General features: G+C 54.1%; 1 protein-coding gene across 1 annotated transcript; it reads left to right on the top strand.

Moving 5' to 3' along the window:
• Window positions 1–1,024: 1,024 nt before the first annotated feature.
• LOC119923101 (maestro heat-like repeat family member 5) lies at window positions 1,025–13,591 on the top strand. The gene is made up of 15 exons (XM_038742646.1): window positions 1,025–1,376; window positions 8,231–8,352; window positions 8,468–8,622; window positions 8,953–9,103; window positions 9,447–9,631; window positions 10,046–10,183; window positions 10,414–10,528; window positions 10,800–10,943; window positions 11,210–11,386; window positions 11,754–11,909; window positions 12,010–12,135; window positions 12,521–12,623; window positions 12,881–12,949; window positions 13,316–13,339; window positions 13,521–13,591. The coding sequence occupies exons 1-15, from the start codon at window positions 1,025–1,027 to the stop codon at window positions 13,589–13,591; spliced, it is 2,088 nt and encodes a 695-aa protein (XP_038598574.1).
• The last annotated feature ends 5,051 nt before the right edge of the window (window positions 13,592–18,642 follow it).

Raw genomic sequence — 18,642 nt, 5'->3', positions numbered from 1 at the left:
TCTGTCTGCCCCTCTTGACTGTAAATTTGCTATGGGTGGGGAGGGGTGGGGCAATCAATCAATCAATCAATCAATCAATCGTATTTATTGAGCGCTTATTGTGTGCAGAGCACTGTAGTAAGCGCTTGGGAAGTACAAGTTGGCAACAGATACACTCCCTACCCAACAGTGGGCTCACAGTCTAGAAGCCAAACAAACACGGCCCCCCAAAACCCCACTTGCCCCTTTCCTGCTGCGGGGGGGTGCCCGCCTGGGGTGGCACCAGTGAATCTAACCCCGGGCACGTGGGTGCTTGGCAAGGGGCGGGCCCGCCCCCGGTAGGGTTGGGGCGCCGGTCCTGCCGCTAGGCCGGGCAGCCTGCGTGTAAAGGAGACCGTCCTCGCTCCTTCATTCAATCATATTTAATCATCCATTCAATCGTATTTATTGAATCGTATAAATCGTATTGAATAAATACGATTGAATGGAATTGCGCGCTTACTGTATGCAGAGCACTGTACTAAGGGCTTGGGAAGTATAAGTTGGCAACATATAGAGACGGCCCCTACCCGACAGCCGGCTCACGGTCTAGAGGGGGGAGACGGACAACAAAACATATAAACCAAAGAGAATAAATATGTACAAGTAAAATCGAATAATAAATATGTACAAACATATATAGAGGTGCTGTGGGGAGGGGATGGGGGTAAGGCGGGGGGTGGGGAGGGGGAGCTGCCCACGTTGGTGGCAGCCCCCGACCGGGCCCGGCCGTACCTGCTGCACACCGAGGAAGTCGTAGAAGGTAAGCTGGACCTCCTCCACCAGGTCGAGCAACTCCAGGTCTCCGGTTTCCCAGCCCCGGACGGGCGCTGGTCCCGCTCCGGTCCGGCCCGGCCCGGCCCGGCCAGCAGTAGCGGTAGCAGTAGCGGTAGCAGTAGCGGTAGCAGTAGCCGTAGCAGTAGCCGTAGCCGTAGCAGCAGCAGGAGCGGCAGGCGGGCGCCCCCGGTCGTTGGCGAGGCTTGGGGCCCGGGGCCCGGGACCCGACATGTCGCCGGCCCACACTGCCGGGCGGGAAGCGGGGACGTGTCGGTGTCGGTGTCGGTGTCGGCGGGCCCCTCGGACACGCTCGGCCCTCTTCCGGGCCACGGCCCCTCACCCCGCGGGCCGGGCCGGGCCACGGCTACCTGGCCTCGGCCTAGCCCGCACCCGGCTTCCGCTGACACCGCGTCTCCTAGCAACCAACGTGGCGGCTGACGGCGGGCGGGCAGGAAACCAGAGGCCCCGAGCCCCCCTTCTCCCTCTTCCTCCCTCCGCCGGCCTCGTGCCCTCGCGCACGCCTGCGCCCACGTCCCCTCAGGCGCTCCCCGTCAGGCTGGAAGGAGACGGGCCCGGCCCCCGTGCTTCACCTCCCGCACTGCGCATGGCCTTGGTTTTATATGTGTGTGTGTGTGTGTGTGTGTGTGTGTGTGTGCGCGCACAGGCACATACAAACACATATATATGCAAACATTCATATATATATACACACATACATACATATCTACGTATACATACACACATACATATATGTATATATATATATGTATATATACACACACATCAATCAATCAATCAATCAATGGTATTTATTGAGCGCTTACTGTGTGCAGAGCACTGTACTAAGCTCTTGGGAAGTGCAAGTTGGCAACATATAGAGACCGTCCCTACCCAACAGTGGGCTCACAGTCTAAAAATAATCATGATGGCATTTTTATTAAGTGCTTATTATGTGCAAAGCACCGTTCTAAGCACTGGGGGATACAAGGTGATCATGTTGTCCCACGGGGTGCTCACAGTCAACCCCCATTTTACAGATGAGGTAAATGAGGTCTAGAGAAGTGAAGTGACTTGCCCAAGGTCACACAGCTGACAATTGGCGGAGCTGGGATTTGAACCCACGACCACTGACTCCAAAGCCCGTGCTCTTTCCACTGAGCCACGTTGCTTCTCTCTATATATGTATACATACACACTTATACATATCTCCTTCCCTTCCCCACAGCACCTGTATATATGTATATATGCTTGTACATATTTATTACTCTAGTTATTTAGTTATTTAGTTTACTTGTACATATCTATTCTATTTATTTTATTTTGTTAGTATGTTTTGGATTTGTTCACTTTCTCCCCCTTTTAGACGGTGAGCCCACTGTTGGGTAGGGACTGTCTCCATACATTGCCAACTTGTACTTCCCAAGAGCTCAGTACAGTGCTCTGCACACAGCCAGCGCTCAATAAATACGATTGATTGATTGATATGTATGTGTGTGTATATATACACACACATACATATACATACACATATACACACATTTGTGTACACATATACACACATATATACACACGTTTGTGTAATTCACATTATATTAATATGTTAGTAGGATAATATTATATTAATATGTTATATCTCTTTAGTATATTTATGTCTTTCCTTCTTTCATTCATTCATGCAATCGTATTTATTGAGCACTGTGTGCAGAGCACTGTACTAAGCGCTTGGGAAGTACAAGTTGGCAACGTATAGAGACGGTCCCTACCCGACACCAGGCTCACAGTCTAGAATATATGTGTGTGTGTGTGTGTGCGATTTACATTATATTAATGTATTACATAATTATTATATTAATATATCTGTTTCTTTAGTATATTTATGTCTTTTGTTCTTTCATTCATTCATTCAATCGTATTTATTGAGCGCTTACTGTGTGCAGAGCACTGTACTAAGCGCTTGGGAAGTACAAGTTGGCAACATATAGAGACGGTCCCTACCCGACAATGGGCTCACAGTCTAGAATATATATGTGTGTGTATATATGATTTACATTATATCCATATGATATGTAATATAATTACTATATTAATATATTATATCTGTTTCTTTAGTATATGTGTCTCCTTTCATTCATTCATTCAATCGTATTTATTGAGCACTTACTGTATGCAGAGCACTGTACTAAGCGCTTGGGGAGTACAAGTTGGCACAACATAAAGAGACGGTGCCTACCCGACAGCGGGCTCACAGTCTAGAATATATGTGCGTATGTGTACAATTTACGTTATATTAATATAATATATTAATATATTAATATAATATATTATATGATTATTATATTAATATATCTGTTTCTTTAGTATATTTATGTCTTTCTTTCCTTCTTTCATTCATTCATTCAATTGTATTTACTGAGTGCTTACTGTGTGCAGAGCACTGTACTAAGCGCTTGGGAAGTAGAAGGTGGCAACATATAGAGACGGTCCCTACCCGACAATGGGCTCCCAGTCTAGAATATATATGTTCATTCAATAGTATTTATTGAGCACTTACTGCGTGCAGAGCACTAAGCGCTTGGGAAGTACAAGTTGCCAACACACAGAGACAATCCTTTCCTGAGCCCATTGTGCCTTTTTGGCTGCTCAACCGTTAGGCTGAGGATTTCCCAGACAGGAGGGCATTCTCTCATTTGCCACGTATAAATTGGAGACCCACCCTGTACCCATATATACAGGGTCCCATCCTCACAAAAAGAAACTCAACAGAAAATGGAATGCTAAATATCACCAAAATTCCTGGAAGATGGGCACAGGAAGCCCATAACCTTGGCATGAGCATCGACTCCACTGTCCCCTTCCACCCACACAGTCCGGCCAGCAATCAATTCCCTCAATTCTACCTTCACAATATCGCCCCCATCCCCCCTTCCACTCCATCCAATCGGCTATCACACTGATGCAAGCACTTATTCTATCCCTCCTTGATTAGTGTAACAGCCTCCTTGCTGACCTCCCTGCCTCCTCTCTCTCCACACTCCAGTCCACACTCCATTCTGCTTCCTGAAACATTTTCCTGCAAAAACGTTCAGACCCTGTTTCCCCACTCCCCAAGAAATTCCAGCTGGGGATTATCAGTGGAAAGAGCACGGGCCTGGGAGTTGGAGGTCATGGGTTCTAATCCCGGCTCCCCCACATTTCTGCTGTGTGACCTTGGACAAGTCACTTAACTTCTCTGAGCCTCAGTTACCTCATCTGTAAAATGGGGATTAAGACTGTGAGCCCCACGTGGGACAACGTGATCACCCTGTATCCCCCCAGCACTTAGAACACTGCTTTGCACATAGTAAGCGCCTAATAAATTCCATCGTCATTATTATTGTATTATTATCCAGCTTTGTTTCAAACAAACACTCCTCACCTTGGCCTTTAAAGCACTTCATCGCTTTGTCCCCTCCTACCTCACCTTGCTTCTCTCCTACTTCAACCCAGGCAGCATACTTCATTCCCCTAACGCTAATCTTCTCACTTGCCCGTGATCCTTTCTATCTTGTCGTAGACCTCTCGCCCACATCCTCCCTCTGGCCCAGAATGCCCACCCTCTTTCATATCAGACAGACAACAATAGTAATTGTAATGGTATTCCTTCAGCGCTTACAATGTGCCAATCAATCAATCAATCAATTGTATTTATTGAGCGCTTACTGTGTGCAGAGCACTGTACTAAGCGCTTGGGAAGTACAAGTTGGCAACATATAGAGACAGTCCCTACCCAACAGTGTGCTCACAGTCTAGAAGGGGGAGACAGAGAACAAAACCAAACATATTAAAAAAATAAAATAAATAGAATAGATATGTACAAGGAAAATGAATAAATAAATAGAGTAATAAATATGTACAACCATATATACATATATAGAGGTGCTGTGGGGAAGGGAAGGAGATAAGATGGGGGAATGGAGAGGGGGACGAGGGGGGGGAGGAAGGAGGGGGCTCTGTCTGGGAAGGCCTCCTGGAGGAGGGGAGCTCTCAGTAGGGCCTTGAAGGGAGGAAGAGAGCTAGCTTGGCGGATGGACAGAGGGAGGGCATTCCAGGCCAGGGGGATGACGTGGGCCGGGGGTCGACGGCGGGACAGGCGAGGACGAGGCACGGTGAAGGGATTAAAGGCAGGGGAGCAGAGGGTGCGGGCTGGGCTGTAGAAGGAGAGAAGGGAGGTGAGGTAGGAGGGGGCGAGGTGATAGAGAGCCTTGAAGCCGAGGGTGAGGAGTCTCTGCCTGATGCACAGATTGATTGGTAGCCACTGGAGATTTTTGAGGAGGGGAGTAACATGCCCAGAGCGTTTCTGGACAAAGGCAATCCGGGCAGCGGCGTGGAGTATGGATTGAAGTGGGGAGATACAGTTGGACGGGAGATCAGAGAGGATGCTGATACAGTAGTCCAGACGGGATAGGATGAGAGCTTGAACGAGCAGGGTAGCGGTTTGGATGGCGAGGAAAGGGCGGATCTTGGCAATGTTGCGGAGCTGAGATCGGCAGGTTTTGGTGACGGCTTGGACGTGAGGGGTGAATGAGAGAGCGGGGTCGAGGATGACACCAAGGTTTCGGGCTTGTGAGATGGGAAGGATGGTAGTGCCGTCCACAGTGATGGGAAGGGCAGGGAGAGGGCAGGGTGTGGGAGGGAAGACAAGGAGTTCAGTCTTGGACATGATGACTTTTACGTGGCGGGCAGACATCCAGATGGAGAAGTCCTGAAGGCAGGAGGAGATGCGAGCCTGGAGGGAGGGGGAGAGAGCAGGGGCAGAGATGTAGATTTGGGTGTCATCAGAGTAGAGATGATAGTTGAAGCCGTAGGAGCAAATGAGGTCACCAAGGGAGTGAGTGTAGATCGAGAACAGAATGGGGACCGAGAACTGAACCTTGGGGAACCCCCACAGTAAGGGGATGGGAGGGGGAGGAGGAGCCTGCAAAAGAGACTGAGAATGAACGACTGGAGAGATAAGTGGAGAACCTGGAGAGGATGGAGTCTGTGAAGCCAAGGTCGGATAGTGTGTTGAGGAGAAGGGGGTGGTCCACAGTGTCGAAGGCGGCTGAGAGGTCGAGGAGGATTAGGATAGAGTATGAGCCGTTGGATTTGGCAAGCAGGAGGTCATTGGTGACCTTTGAGAGGGCAGTTTCCATGGAACGTAGGGGACGGAAGCCAGACTGGAGGGGGTCGAAGAGAGAGTTGGTGTTGAAGAATTCGAGGCAGCGCTTGTAGACACCTCGTTCAAGGAGTTTGGAACGGAATGGTAGGAGGGAGATGGGGCGATAACTAGAAGGTGAGGTGGGGTCAAGAGAAGGGTTTTTTTTTAAGATGGGAGAGACATGGGCATGTTTGAAGGCAGAGGGGAAGGAACCAGTGGAGACTGAGCGGTTGAAGATGGAAGTTAAGGAGGGGAGAAGGGACAGAGCGAGAGATTTCATGAGATGAGAGGGAATGGGGTCAGAAGCACAGGTGGCCGGAGTAGCACTTGAGAGGAGGGAGGCGAGTTCCTCTGAGGATACCACTGGGAAGTATGGGAGAGTAGCAGAGAGTGTGTTGAGAGCCGGGGGGTTGGAGAAGGTGGGGGAGTGACATTGGGGAGGTCGGACCTGATAGATTTAATTTTATCAATCAAGTAGGTGGCCAGATCGTTGGGGGTGAGGGAAGGAGGAGGGGGAAGAACCCGGGGCCTGAGAAGGGAGTTGAATGTAAGGAAGAACTGACGGGGAGGATGCCCTGGAATAGATACAAGGTTATCAGGTTGTCCCACTTGGGGCTCACAGTCTTAATTCCCATTTGACAGATGAGGTAACCGAGGCACAGAGAAGTTAAGTAATTTGCCCAAAGTAACACAGCTGTCAAGTGGTGGTGCCGGGATTAGAACCCCCGACCTCTGACTCCCAAGCCCGGGCTTTTCCCACTGAGCCACGCTGCTTCTCAGCTTCAGATACTTTCTGTCCCCCAGTTTGAAACCTTAGTGAAGGCACTTCTCCTCCAAAAAGTCTACCCTGGCTAGGCCCTCCTCTCCTCCCACTCCCTTCTGTGCCGCTCTGACTTGTTCCTTCATTCATCTTCACTCTGATCACCCCGGCACATCGGTATGAATCCGCTTAGAACTGTAATTTATTTACTTTTTATCTATTTATCATTTACGTATTTATATTAATGCCTGTCGCCCCCTCAAAACTGTAAGCACGTCGTGGGCAGGAATGTGTTTGTTGGTTGTTCTAGTTTACTCTCCCAAGCGCTTAGTACAGTGCCGGACACACTGTAAGGGCTCAATGACCGCGGTTGAATGACTGAGTGAAGGAATGAACGAATAGGAATCAGTAACTAAAATGAACATATCATTTCTCCCCATCTGTCATCTCCACAAAACTGGCACGTTTTATCTGCAATGGCAAGTTTTCCAGATCTGGAAACCAAAGGATTAGGCATTCTGAGACCTACATTTTCCTACTTTTCTATCTTCCCGTGTGTCTGTACTATTTAATGATGTCCCTGTTGCACAACACAACTTCTTAGGGTACCGTTGCAGGTGAAATGTGGCCCTGGGAGTCGTGGCGGTTTGCACACAAAATAGTTTTCCGACTACCCAATCCTGATTGATTTTTGGTTACTCCCAGCTGAACGAGCAGTAGCGCAGTGGGGCAATACTCAAAATTGTTCCACAGGACAGGACTCATTGGAATATCCATTTATGAGTCTATCAAATTTTTTAAAATGGGACTTTTATAAGGGCAGTGAACAATACTAAACATCCAAGAACAGGAAAAATCAGTCAGTCACTCATATTTTTAAGCACTTCCGGTGTTCAGAGCACTGTACTAAGCGAATGGGAGAGTCCGATATAACAGCAAATGAAGCCATTCCCTGTCCACCATGTGCTGTCAGTCTAGTGGGGGGAGACAGATAGTAAGAGACAGCAATAAATGAGAGATATGGACGTGAGTGCCGTGGTGCTGGCTGGCTGACTGGCTGGCTGGGGGAATGAATAAAGAGAGCAGGTCATGGTGACGCAGAAGCGAGTGGGAGAAGAGGAGAGGGCGGGGGCTTAGTCAGGGAAGACTTCGTGGAGTAGATGTGCCTTCAGTAATTCATTGCCTGTCGGATCTGAGGAGAGAGGGCGTTCCTGGCCAGAGGTGTGTCATGGGCGATAGGTTGGCGGAAGTCTGGATGAGATGGAGGTAGAGTGAGTACCTTGAATGCAGTAAGTACAGTGAGGAAGTTGGCATTAGAAGTGCAAAGTGCGCGGGCTGGGTTGTCGTAGAAAATCAGCAGGAAATAGGGGGCAAGGTGGTGGTGTGCTTACCCACTGGTGAGGAGTTGCCGCCTGATGTGGAAGCGGACGGGCAACCACTGGAGGTTCTTGAGGAGCGGGAGTCTCTCGCTCTCCCTTCTGCGGCTTCTCCCCACTCAGTTCGCCAGCACTTCCTCTCTCCTGCTCTGTGGACTGGAGCCAGACTAGCAGACCTGGGCCTGGGAGGCGGTGGGGCCTTCACCGCTTTGCTGCTTGGGGCCCAGACGGCCGGGCTGGGCAGGGTTCGTGGGGTGGGGGCTGAGGGGGGTCGGTGGGAGTGGGGGACACGACGGGAAGGGATGTCTGGCTGGGTTGTCGAGTTCGACTTTGACCGTCTGCCTCCCCACTGACCTACAGGCAGCCGACTTGGCAAGGAGCGTGTTGGAGCACCACATCTCCTCCGACCCCCAGGCTGGGAAGACCCTCTTCAAGGAAGCCCTGGCCCTGCTGGCCTGTCACCACACTCGGGAGACAGTGCAGGTCTTCCTCGAGTACTCAATGCCTCTGAAGAGGTACGGCCACCATCGCCCCCCAGCTCCTCGGGACGGAAAGGCCCCAGCTGGGACAGACCCGGGATGAACGACACCGGATACCTCCGGGGTGGGGGCCTAGTACGAACTCCGGCAGTTGTATGGAGCCTGGGGGCCTCGGCTCTCCTTGGTGTCTGCCTGAGGGGCCGGTCCTGGGTGGGAGCTGCACGCAGGTGAGTGGTGAGGAGATTCCCAGGCCCCCAAGGCTGCAATCCAGGGTCCCCGCAATGCCTTGATCCCCTCTGGGGCGTGATCCTGGGCCGGTGCTGGGGGAGAGGTGGGAAAAGTTGAGTCCGGGTTGTGGCTCTACAGGCAGGTCCTTGAGGTTTGGAAATCTGTCGGGGCGGATGCTTCCATCGCCTCCTGCATGATGCGGGAACTGCTCCGTAGAGTGTTGGTACGACCTCTACCTGAGGAGAGCAACGGGACAGAGTGGGAGAGGCACAGCCGAGGCTCCATCGGGGTGAGACCCAGAAGGACGGATCGAAGGGCAGGGCTGGCTGGAGCCCGCAGCCCTTAGCACTGAGCCCCACCCCTGCCCCACTTCTTCCCAGTCCCTCCGACCCATCCCCCCCTGCCTGGGGAGTTTGCCCAGGGCGCCAGGGGTGGGAGTCGGGGGCTGTCCTCGAGGGCACAGGGGGCCAAGCCCCGAGAGGGGCCACCGAGCTGGGTGCTGCCTAACCCTGCCCTGGGCTTCGGTTCAGAGTGGGCCCCGGGTGTGGGGTCAAAGGGAGCCGTGGACAGAGGCCAGGGGGCAGGTCGGGTTGGGGGGAACTTCTGGCTGAGCCCATGTGCCACCCCACCAGGCTGTGAACACGCTATATGAGCTTCTCTTTGCTGTGGAGTACTCGGAGGCTGTGGCTCAACTCCTCCCCCAGCTCTTCCTGGCCTTCATCATCCAGATCCAGTATGTGCTGGAGCTGGGCCTGGTGGGGGAACGAGTGCTCTTGGCCGTGGAGCCCACCATCCCCTCTGCCCTCAGTCCCTGGAGGTGAGCGATCGGAGGGATGTGGAGCTGGGGGAGAGGGACCCGTGAAGAAGATACTCCAAGTACGGATGGCTCATCCCCCGATCACCGGGCCGATCCCTCGAGGACTCTGAATTGGGGCCGGGGGCTCCAAGGGGCCAGGGAGCCGATGGGCCGTGGGTCTGGGTGGCCGGAGATGGCAGAAATTCCAGGGAGCTCCTGGTCCAGGTTGTCCCTGCTGGGCTGGGGACCAAACATGGCAGGGATGGGGGATTTGGAGGTCAGGTCCCGTGTGTCCTACCCCTGGGTGTAGGGGTTGCCTGTGACAGGACAAGACGTTTTGGGGACATGCCCAGAATCGGCAGGACTGACGGACACCCTCTGGTCCTCTCGCACCACCCACCATGATCTGAACCCCCAAACCCTCGTTGCTTTCAGGACGGCCCTGGAGGCCCTGAGGGGGCTTCTGTACACCAGAGGATATTGGCAGAGCTTCATAGCCATGGAGTTGCAGGATGGCTGGCACCTCTTCTCATCCCTCAACAACTTCCAGGAGGCCGTGGCCCTTCTGGCCAGGTGTGTGTGTGTGTGTGTGTGTGTGTGTGTGTGTGTGTGTGTGTGTGTGTGTGTGTGTGTGTGTCTCGGGGTGGGCAGGATCCCCCAAGAAATTGGTCTGGACGAGCGGGTGCGGAGTGGCCTCCGCAGTTATCTGCCCTAACCTTGGCCCTCCCCGAGCTCCAATTCCCCGGCCCCGGGGCTTCCCGGACTCCTCTCTGAGCTCAGCCCTGCGGGGCTGTTTCCCCCAGGACCCTGGTCCAGAGCAGGTGCAGGATGGTGGCCGACCTCCTGCCAATCGTGGCCAGCTCTTTGCAGGAGAAAGACCCGCAGGGCCGAAGTGTGGCCATGGGGCTGCTGGCCGAGGTAAGAACAGGGGTCTAGGGCCCCGGAGAGACGACTCGGATCCGCGGTGGGCACTGTCACCTTCAGCCAGGGACCCCCGGACCCCGAACCCCTGGTGAGAGGGTGGGCAGAGGTTGGAGGGGAGCGGGAAGGTACTGGTCCCCGCCCCCGTCCCAAACAGCTTGGCACTCGTTGTCCCCTCTCTGCGGGTCCCGGCTCCGCCTTCCCGAGCATCAGACTCCCGCCCCCTTCGCCTACGCGGTCCACTCGCAGACACGATTTTCTGTGGCAGTTGATCTGGACCCCCGGCCTGAAGACTGTCCTGGATCCCAAGGTCGTGCGGTTAATCTTCCGGGACGGCCTAAAGGACCCCGATCCCGTGGTGCGAGTCATCAGCCTGCAGGCCCTCACCAGCCTGCCCCTCAACCACGGCAAGGTCTGGGGCCCAGCCCTAGGGCCACCCCCATAGGGTGTAGGGCCGGGGGGAACACCAGCCCGCGACCCGGGCAGTCTTTGAGAGCACCCCGCCCCCGGGGAGGGCCCAGATCGGGCAGGGGAAGCGGGGCGACAAAGGACTCCCGGGAGCGGTCGGGGGCGGCCCCGGGGTGGGAAGTCCAGGTGGGGCCCCGGGATCGAGGGGCCAGGGGAGCCGTCTCGGGGCGGCCCACCTCACCGTCGCCCTCTTTGCCCTCATCTCCTCAGCACCCACTGCTCCTTGCTCAGCTCCCCTTCCTCCTGGAGGGCATCACCCAGAAGGACCAGGAGGGGCTCCTAGTGGCCATGGACGCGGCTACTCTCAGCGTCCGCAGCCTGGGCAGTCGGGGACTCGGCCACCTCCTTAAGGATATCGTCCTCATGCTGAACCCGTTCTTTGACGACGTAAGTCTGAGGGCCTCGAGGGGACAAGGGAGCAGCCGCCGCAGGGCCGGAGCCCGGGAACTCCCGCCCCGACCCCGGCTGTGCCAGAGCCCAGAGGCGGCCGCTTCCACAGCTCCCACAGGGCTCGGGGCATCGGCTGCCTTTCCGCAGCTCGTCAGACCCGCGGCGATCCACGGCTCACCCCCGCCCCCCGCCCGGCACTGCGTCCCACCCTATGCCAGAGATGTCCTCGCTCCTTACTCTCCAACCGAAGACCTCAGTCACTAAGTTGTCCCTGCCCTGGGGTCCACAGCCCCCGCTCCGGTGCCCGTAGCCCTCCCCTCATCTCCTGCCCCTCCCACACACTCCACCGGGGATTTCTCCTCAGGAGAGACCCCAGGTGCGGGTGGCAGCCCTGGAGCTGCTGGAAGCCGTGGCCTGCAGCTGTGTGACGGTTCCAAAATCCCGTCTCCGTCAGAAGCTGATCTGCTGCCTCCTCCCCATCCTCTTCCACCTGAAGGACGAGCACCCGACAGTGGCCAAAGTGAATCTTCCCCACCCTCCACGGTACCCATCCTCTCTGAGCCCCTGGTCCTGGGCTCTGCCGACCCCTGACACCCACCCCTCGGGTTCTCTGTTTCCAGAAAGCCAGATATACATTCTTCAGGCTGGCCCAGAGTATCGGCGGGAGGGACTCCAGAGTCCTCGGATGGATGTTGAGGTGGGAAGAGAGGGAGAGCAGGGCCTATGGTACCATCTGGAGGGCCTTGGTGAGTGCGACAGGGATGGGTGGGGGCTGGGAAGGGGTGTCCTTGGGTCTGGGGTGGGAACTCTGGGCGCGGATCCCTCCTGCGGGGCACATCGGTGGGATTTGTTGGGTAATTATTCTGTACACAGCACTGTACCGAGCTCCTCGGAGAGCACAGTTGAATGGTTGGTAGACACGTTCCCGGCCCGCAATGACCTTACCGTCTAAAGGGAAAGAGGGCGACGGTGAGGCGGTCCGCCCCGAGACGGCTCCCCTGCGAAAGGGACCAGGAGGAGGTTGAGAGCCCCGTGTCCTGTAGTGGAAGTGGCAGTTGGAGAGTTGGGGCGCATCGTCAAGGAGGTTGGGGATGGGTTGGGGTCTCTCACTCTCCTTCTCCTCCTCCCCAGATGAAGAGCTTTGGGGACTTCCTTCCCATTTTCTTGTCCCAAGCTCTGGCCTATACCAACTGCATCCAACCAGATGTGAAATTTGCGGCCGTTGTCTTCCTCGGTGAGTGGGGAGTGGAGGGCACTGGGGAAAGCAAGCAAACATACAAACCAAAAACCAACAAAGTAATGCCACACCATCTGGCCCGACCCCTTTTCTTGGCCAGATCCCAGAGGAGGCCTCTCTTGGATCCTCCTCCCTGACTCCGGGAGCTGGATAGGGAAGCCATGTCCTTCTCCAGCCGTCCTTCCGGGAAGCGGGTGGACGGATGGATGGGCAAACAAACGAGGAAAATAATAGTTTGTTTCCTTTCCCCACAGTACACACCATCACTCTCTATCCCGCAAGCCCGCTGCTCTCCTACAAGACGTATAAAATCATTTTCCAGAGTGAGTCCTAAACAAAGACACGCACCCTTTCCATCTGTCCCCTAGTCTCTCTCTCTCTCTCTCTCTCTCTCTCTCTCTCTCTCTCTCTCTCTCTCTCTCGTCTCTCGCCATGCTCTGTGCTTCCTCCTCTGTCTTGCTTTTCTCTTTCACTCGCCTTTCTGAATGCTGGCCCTCTGAGCCTGTAGCAGCTATTTCCCCCTAGACTGCTAGCTCCTTATGGGCTGGGAGATCTGTCTGCTCATTCTAGTTGACTATATTCTCCCTAGAGCTTAATGCAGTGCTCTGCACATGGTAAGCGCTCTGGAAATACCATCCACTGACGGACTGATTTCTCTGTCTTCTTCTTTCCTCTGTCTCGTGTTTCAGGCTTTCCCATCTCCGCAGCCCTGGGTGGGTGGTGGTAGAAGGACAGAACGAGGCAAGGGGAAGTTCTGGGCTCAGGAGATTGGAGTTGGATGGGGAGTGGAGGACTCTGCCCATGTCCCCGGGGCATGATCGAAGTCGGGGAGGGGAACAGCTTCTAGTGGAGGACTGCCTTGCATCACACGTGTTCTTTACCACCCCTTTTCAGAAATTGAAGCTCTGAAAAACGACTCCTCGTCCAAGATCCGCAGATTCCTGAACACCTACGAACGGAGATAGAAAGATAACGATGAACCGTTCTTCTTCTGAGGGCCCCCACTCCGTGGGAGAAAAGAAACCTAGGAGGACGAGGTGGCATCAGGACGGTCCTGGGGCACCGGGTCTGGAGCTGCGGGGCTGCCTTGGGACGTGCCATGGGTTGTGGCCCCAGACGAATGGACAGAATCCCGTCCCGAGACAGCCATGTGAGGGAAGGTGGCTCACGGGACTCGGCCCTCTCCGAGATCCCCCAATTTTGCTTTGGCCGCCGCCGGGAGCATGGAGGCCAGCCTGCGTGTGGACTCTAACTCCAGGACTCTGGGACGGTGGGGACAGGACCGAGCCGGTGTCAAACTCCCACTTCTTTCCCGAGGGGTGGGGCTTGACTTTCCTTCAGCCAGCAGGATGGTAGGGAGTTGGGGCGGGGTTTAGATTGGAGTGCCACTAGAGTCTAGGGGTGCGGCGGAGGGGGGTGTGACCCGTGGGCCCTGGACTGTTCAGCCCCCAGGCTTCTGGGACACTGTTCTTCAGGTCCCAAGGCCACAGGTAAGAACTGGATTCCAGGCTCAAACTTAGGCTCTTGGCATTCAAAGTAGGTTGTTAGATAAGAACAGATTTAAAAGTAGGTTGTTTGCTTTAAAAGTAGGCGATTAGATATAAAAGCAGGCTGTTAGGTGAAAACAGATTTAAAAGTAGGCTCTTAGCATTAAAATAGACTGTTAGCTTTAAATACAGGAGGTTAGCATTGAAAAGTAGGCTGTTTTAGCATTAACATAGGCTGTTAGCATTAAAAGAAGGCTGTTAGCTTTAAAAACAGGCTGTTAGATTTAAATAGATTCAAATACCAGGCTGTTAGCATTAACACTTAGACTAAAAAATTGGCTGTTAGTTAAAAACAGATGAAAAAGCAGTCTGTGAGCATTAAGAGTAGGTTGTTAGGTAAAAACAGATTTACTAGGAGGTTATCTTAGGGTTAGGTTTAGGGTTGGGTTAGGGTTAAGAGTTAGAGTTAGGGTTAGGGTTAGGTTTAGGGTTAGGGTTAGGGTTGTTAGGGTTAGGGTTAGGGTTTAGGGTTAGGGTTAGGGCTAGGGTTAGGGCTTAGGGTTAGGGTTAGGGTTTACGGTTAGGGATAGGTTTAGGGTTAGGGTTAGGGTTAGGATCCAGGTTCTCTTCGTCTGCCTCATCCTGGCCTTCCTTCTCCTCAAGATCGTGGACCTCCGACTTCTGTTTATCCTCTTCTTCTTCTGCCTGGTCCTGGCCCACCCGCTTCCGTCTGGTCCTGGGCCTCCTCCTCCACCTGCTCCTGGCTCTCCTCCTCCCAGTGATTTTTCCCGACCTCCTCTGTCTCATCTTTACTCTCTGCTTCTTCGCTTGGGCCTCGTCCTCCACCACATGGTCCTGACCCTCCTCACCCAACTGGACTTGGCCATTCTCCACTGCCGGGTCCTGGCCCTCCTACCCCATCTGGCTGCTCCACCTGACCCAGGCCCTTATCCTCTGCTTGGTCTTGGTTCTTGCCTTCAGCCTGGTCTTAACCCTCTTCCTCCTCATGATCCAGTTCCTCCTCTACCTGGTCCTGGCCCTCCTCCTCTGCTAGATCCTATGCCTCCTCCTTCGGTTGGTCTTGGCCGTCCTTCTCTATATTTTCCTGGCCCTCCAACTCTTCCTGGTTCTGGTAATCCTCCTCCACCAAACACTGGCCCTCCTTCTCCGGCTAGTCCTGACCTTTGTTCTCGGCCAGATCCTGGCTCACCTTTGACCTCCACCCGGTACTCGCCTTCCTCGTCTTTCTAGGCCATCTTCTTTTCCTCCTAGTCTTTGCCCTCCTCCTCCCTCGAGACCGAGGGAGGTCCTATTCCTCTGCGTCATCATGGCCTTCTTTCTCCTCCAGATCCTGACCCTCCTCCTTCTTCTGGTCCTCTTCTTCTACTTCTGCCTTGTCCTGGCCCACCGTCATCCGTCTGGTCCAAGGTCTCCTCCTCCACATGCTCCTGGCCCCCCTCCTCCCACTGAACTATTTCCCACCTCCTCTGTCTCATCTTTACTCTCCTCCTTCGCCTGGGCCTGGCACCCCTCCTCCACATGGTCCTGAACCACCTCACCCACCTTTCCCTGGCCATCTTCCACTGCCAGGTCCTGGCCCTCCTGCCCCATCTGGCACCTCCACCTGGCACTGGCCCTCATCTTCTGCTTGGTCTTGGTTCTCGCCTACAGCCTCGTCTTAACCCTCTTCCTCTTCATGATCCAGATCCTCTTCTGCCTGGACCTGGCCCTCCTCCTATGCTAGATCCTGCGCCTAATCCTTCTCTTGGTCTTGGCCTCCTTCCTGTTCTTTTCCTAGCCCTCCAACTCTTCCAGGTACTAGTAATCCTCCGGAACCAAACACTGGTCCTTCAGCTCCGCCTTGTCCTGGCCTTCGTCCTCGGCCAGATCCTGGCTCTCCTGGGTCCTCCACCTAGTACTTGCCTTCCTTCTCTACCTAGGTCGCCTCCTCCTCCTCCTCCTCCTCCTCCTCCTCCTAGTTTTGGCCCTCCTCCTCCTTCGTTCCACGTCCTCTTCCTCTGCCTCAACCTGACCTTCCTTCTCCCCCATATCCTATCCCTCCTCCTTCTGCTGATTCTCTTCTTCTTCTTCTGCCTGGCCCTGGCCCACCCCCATCTGTCTGGTCCAGGACCTCCTCCTCCACCTGCTCCTGGCTCTCCTCCTCCCAATGATATTTTCCCCACCTCCTCTGTCTGATCTTCACCCGCCTCCTTGGCCTGGGCCTGGCACTCCTCCTCCACATGGTCCTGACCCTCCTCACTCACCTGGCCTTGGCCATCCTCTTCTGCCTGGTCTTGGCCCTCCTACCCCATCTGGCTACTCCACCTGACCCTGGCCCTCATCCTCTGCTTGGTCTTGGTTCTCGAGCTTAGCCTGGTCTTAACCCTCTTCCTCCTCATGATTCAGTTCCTCCTCTGCTTGGTCCTGGCTTCCTCCTCAGCTAGATCCTCCGCCTCCTCCTTCTCTTGGTCTTGGCCTCGTTCTTGTTCTTTTCCTGGCCCTCCAACTTTTTCAGGTACAAGTAATCCTCCTGAACAAAACACTGGCTCTTCAGCTCCGGCATTTCCTGGCCTTCGTTCTCGGCCAGATCCTGGCTCTCCTGGGTCCTCCACCTAGTACTTGCCTTCCTCCTCCATCTAAGTCGCCGCATCCTCCTCCTAGTTTTGGCCCTCCTCCTCCTTCGATCCACTTCCTCTTCCTCTGCCTCATCCTTGCCATCCTTCACCCCCATATCCTATCCTTCCTCCTTCTGCTAATCCTGTTCTTCTTCTTCTGCCTGGTCCTGGCCCACCCGCATCTGTCTGGTACTGGACCTCCTCCTCCTCCTGCTCCTGGCTCTCCTCCTCCCACTGATCTTTTTCCCACATCCTCTGTCTGATCTTCACTCGCCTCCTAGGTCTGGGCCTGGCAATCCTCCTCCACATGGTCCTGACCCTCCTCACCCACCTGGCCTTGGCAATCGTCCTCTGCTTGGTCCTGGCCCTCCTACCCCATCTGGCTCCTCCAACTGGCACTGGCCCTCATCTTCTGCTTGGTCTTGGTTCTCGCCTTTAGCCTGGTCTTAACACTCTTCCTCCTCATGATCCACTTACTCTTCTGCTTGGTCCTGGCCTCCTCCTCAGCTAGATCCTCCGTCTCCTCCTTCTCTTGGTGTTGGCCTCCTTCTCGTTCGTTTCCAGGCCCTCCACCTCTTCCTGGTCCCGGTAATCCTCCTCTACTAAACACTGGTCCTCCTATTCCGGCTAATCTTGGCCTTCATTAGGGTCAGGGTGAGGGTTAGGGTTAGGGAAAGGGTTGGGGTTAGGGTTAGGGTTAGGGAAAGGTTAGGGTTAGGGTTAGGGTTAGGGGATGCTTAGGGTTAGGGTTAGGGTTAGGGTTAGGGTTAGGGATGCTGAGCGTTAGGGTTAGGTTTAGGGTCAGGGTTAGGGTTAGGGTTAGGGTCAGGGTTAGGGTTAGGGTTAGGGTTAGGGTTAGGGTTAGGGTCAGGGTTAGGGTTAGGGTTAGGGTTAGGGTTAGGGTTAGGGTCAGGGTTAGGGTTAGGGTTAGGGTTAGGGTTAGGGTTAGGGTTAGGTTAGGGTTAGGGTTAGGGTTAGGGTTAGGGTTAGGGTTAGGGTTAGGGTTAGGGTTAGGGTTAGGGTTAGGGTTAGACGGCTGTATTCCACATTCAAAGTACAGTTTAAGTCACATCTCCTCCAAGAGGCCTTCCCTGACTAAGCTCTTTTTTCCCTGCCTCACTCTTCCTTCTGCCTCCTCTATGTACTTGGATCTGTGACCTTTGAACGTTTGATATTTGCCCCATCCCCAAACCAACAGCTCTTGTGTATATATATTGAAATTATATATTATGACTCACTTATTTACCCATCTAAACTTGTCGTGCAGGAAGCAGAGAACTGAGAGACAGGGGGCAGAGTGCAGAATAGGGAATACAGAGAACTGAGGGGAATGGATCAAAGAGTTGGGGGGTGGAATGGTCAGAGAACACGGGAGCAGAAGCAATGGGGCAGAGAGCGGGGGTGAGGGGCAAAGAACAAAGAGCCAAAGGGCAAGGAGCATTCCTCTCCCCCTCCTTCCCCTCCCCATCACCCCTGCCTTACCTCCTTCCCCTCCCCACACAACCTGTATATATGTTTGTACATATTTATTACTCTATTTTACTTGTACATATTTACTATTCTATTTTATTTTGTTAATGTGTTTTGTTTTGTTGTCTGTCTCCCCTTTCTAAACTTGTTGGGTAGGGACCATCTCTATATGTTGCCAACTTGTACTTCCCAAGCGCTTAGTACAGTGCTCTGCAAACAGTAAGTGCTCAGTAAATACGATTGAATGAAAATGAATGAAGATATAAGGGACAGAGAACTGAGGGACAGAGAGCTGAGAAGAGGGACAGAGAGCCGAGGGGCATAAAGCTGAGGGCTAGAGAGCAGAGATATGAGGGGCAGATAGCAGAGAGCATAGGGCTAGAGAGCAGAGCACTAGAGACCGGAGAGCTAAAGGGCAGAGAGCAGAGAGCCGAGGAGCAGAGA

This window comes from Tachyglossus aculeatus, unplaced genomic scaffold (assembly GCF_015852505.1).
Source record: "Tachyglossus aculeatus isolate mTacAcu1 unplaced genomic scaffold, mTacAcu1.pri scaffold_144_arrow_ctg1, whole genome shotgun sequence".
Classification (NCBI taxonomy): domain Eukaryota; kingdom Metazoa; phylum Chordata; class Mammalia; order Monotremata; family Tachyglossidae; genus Tachyglossus; species Tachyglossus aculeatus.
This window is presented reverse-complemented; position numbering and strand designations above follow the sequence as displayed.

What these genes read in the sequence shown, in the direction of transcription:
- LOC119923101 (XM_038742646.1), top strand. Translation starts at nt 1,025, where the DNA reads ATGTCGCCGGCCCACACTGCCGGGCGGGAAGCGGGGACGTGTCGGTGT. An exon ending in TACTCAATGCCTCTGAAGAG is followed by an intron (nt 8,623 to 8,952) that starts GTACGGCCACCA and finishes GTGGCTCTACAG; the next exon opens with GCAGGTCCTTGAGGTTTGGA. An exon ending in TGCCCCTCAACCACGGCAAG is followed by an intron (nt 10,944 to 11,209) that starts GTCTGGGGCCCA and finishes TCATCTCCTCAG; the next exon opens with CACCCACTGCTCCTTGCTCA.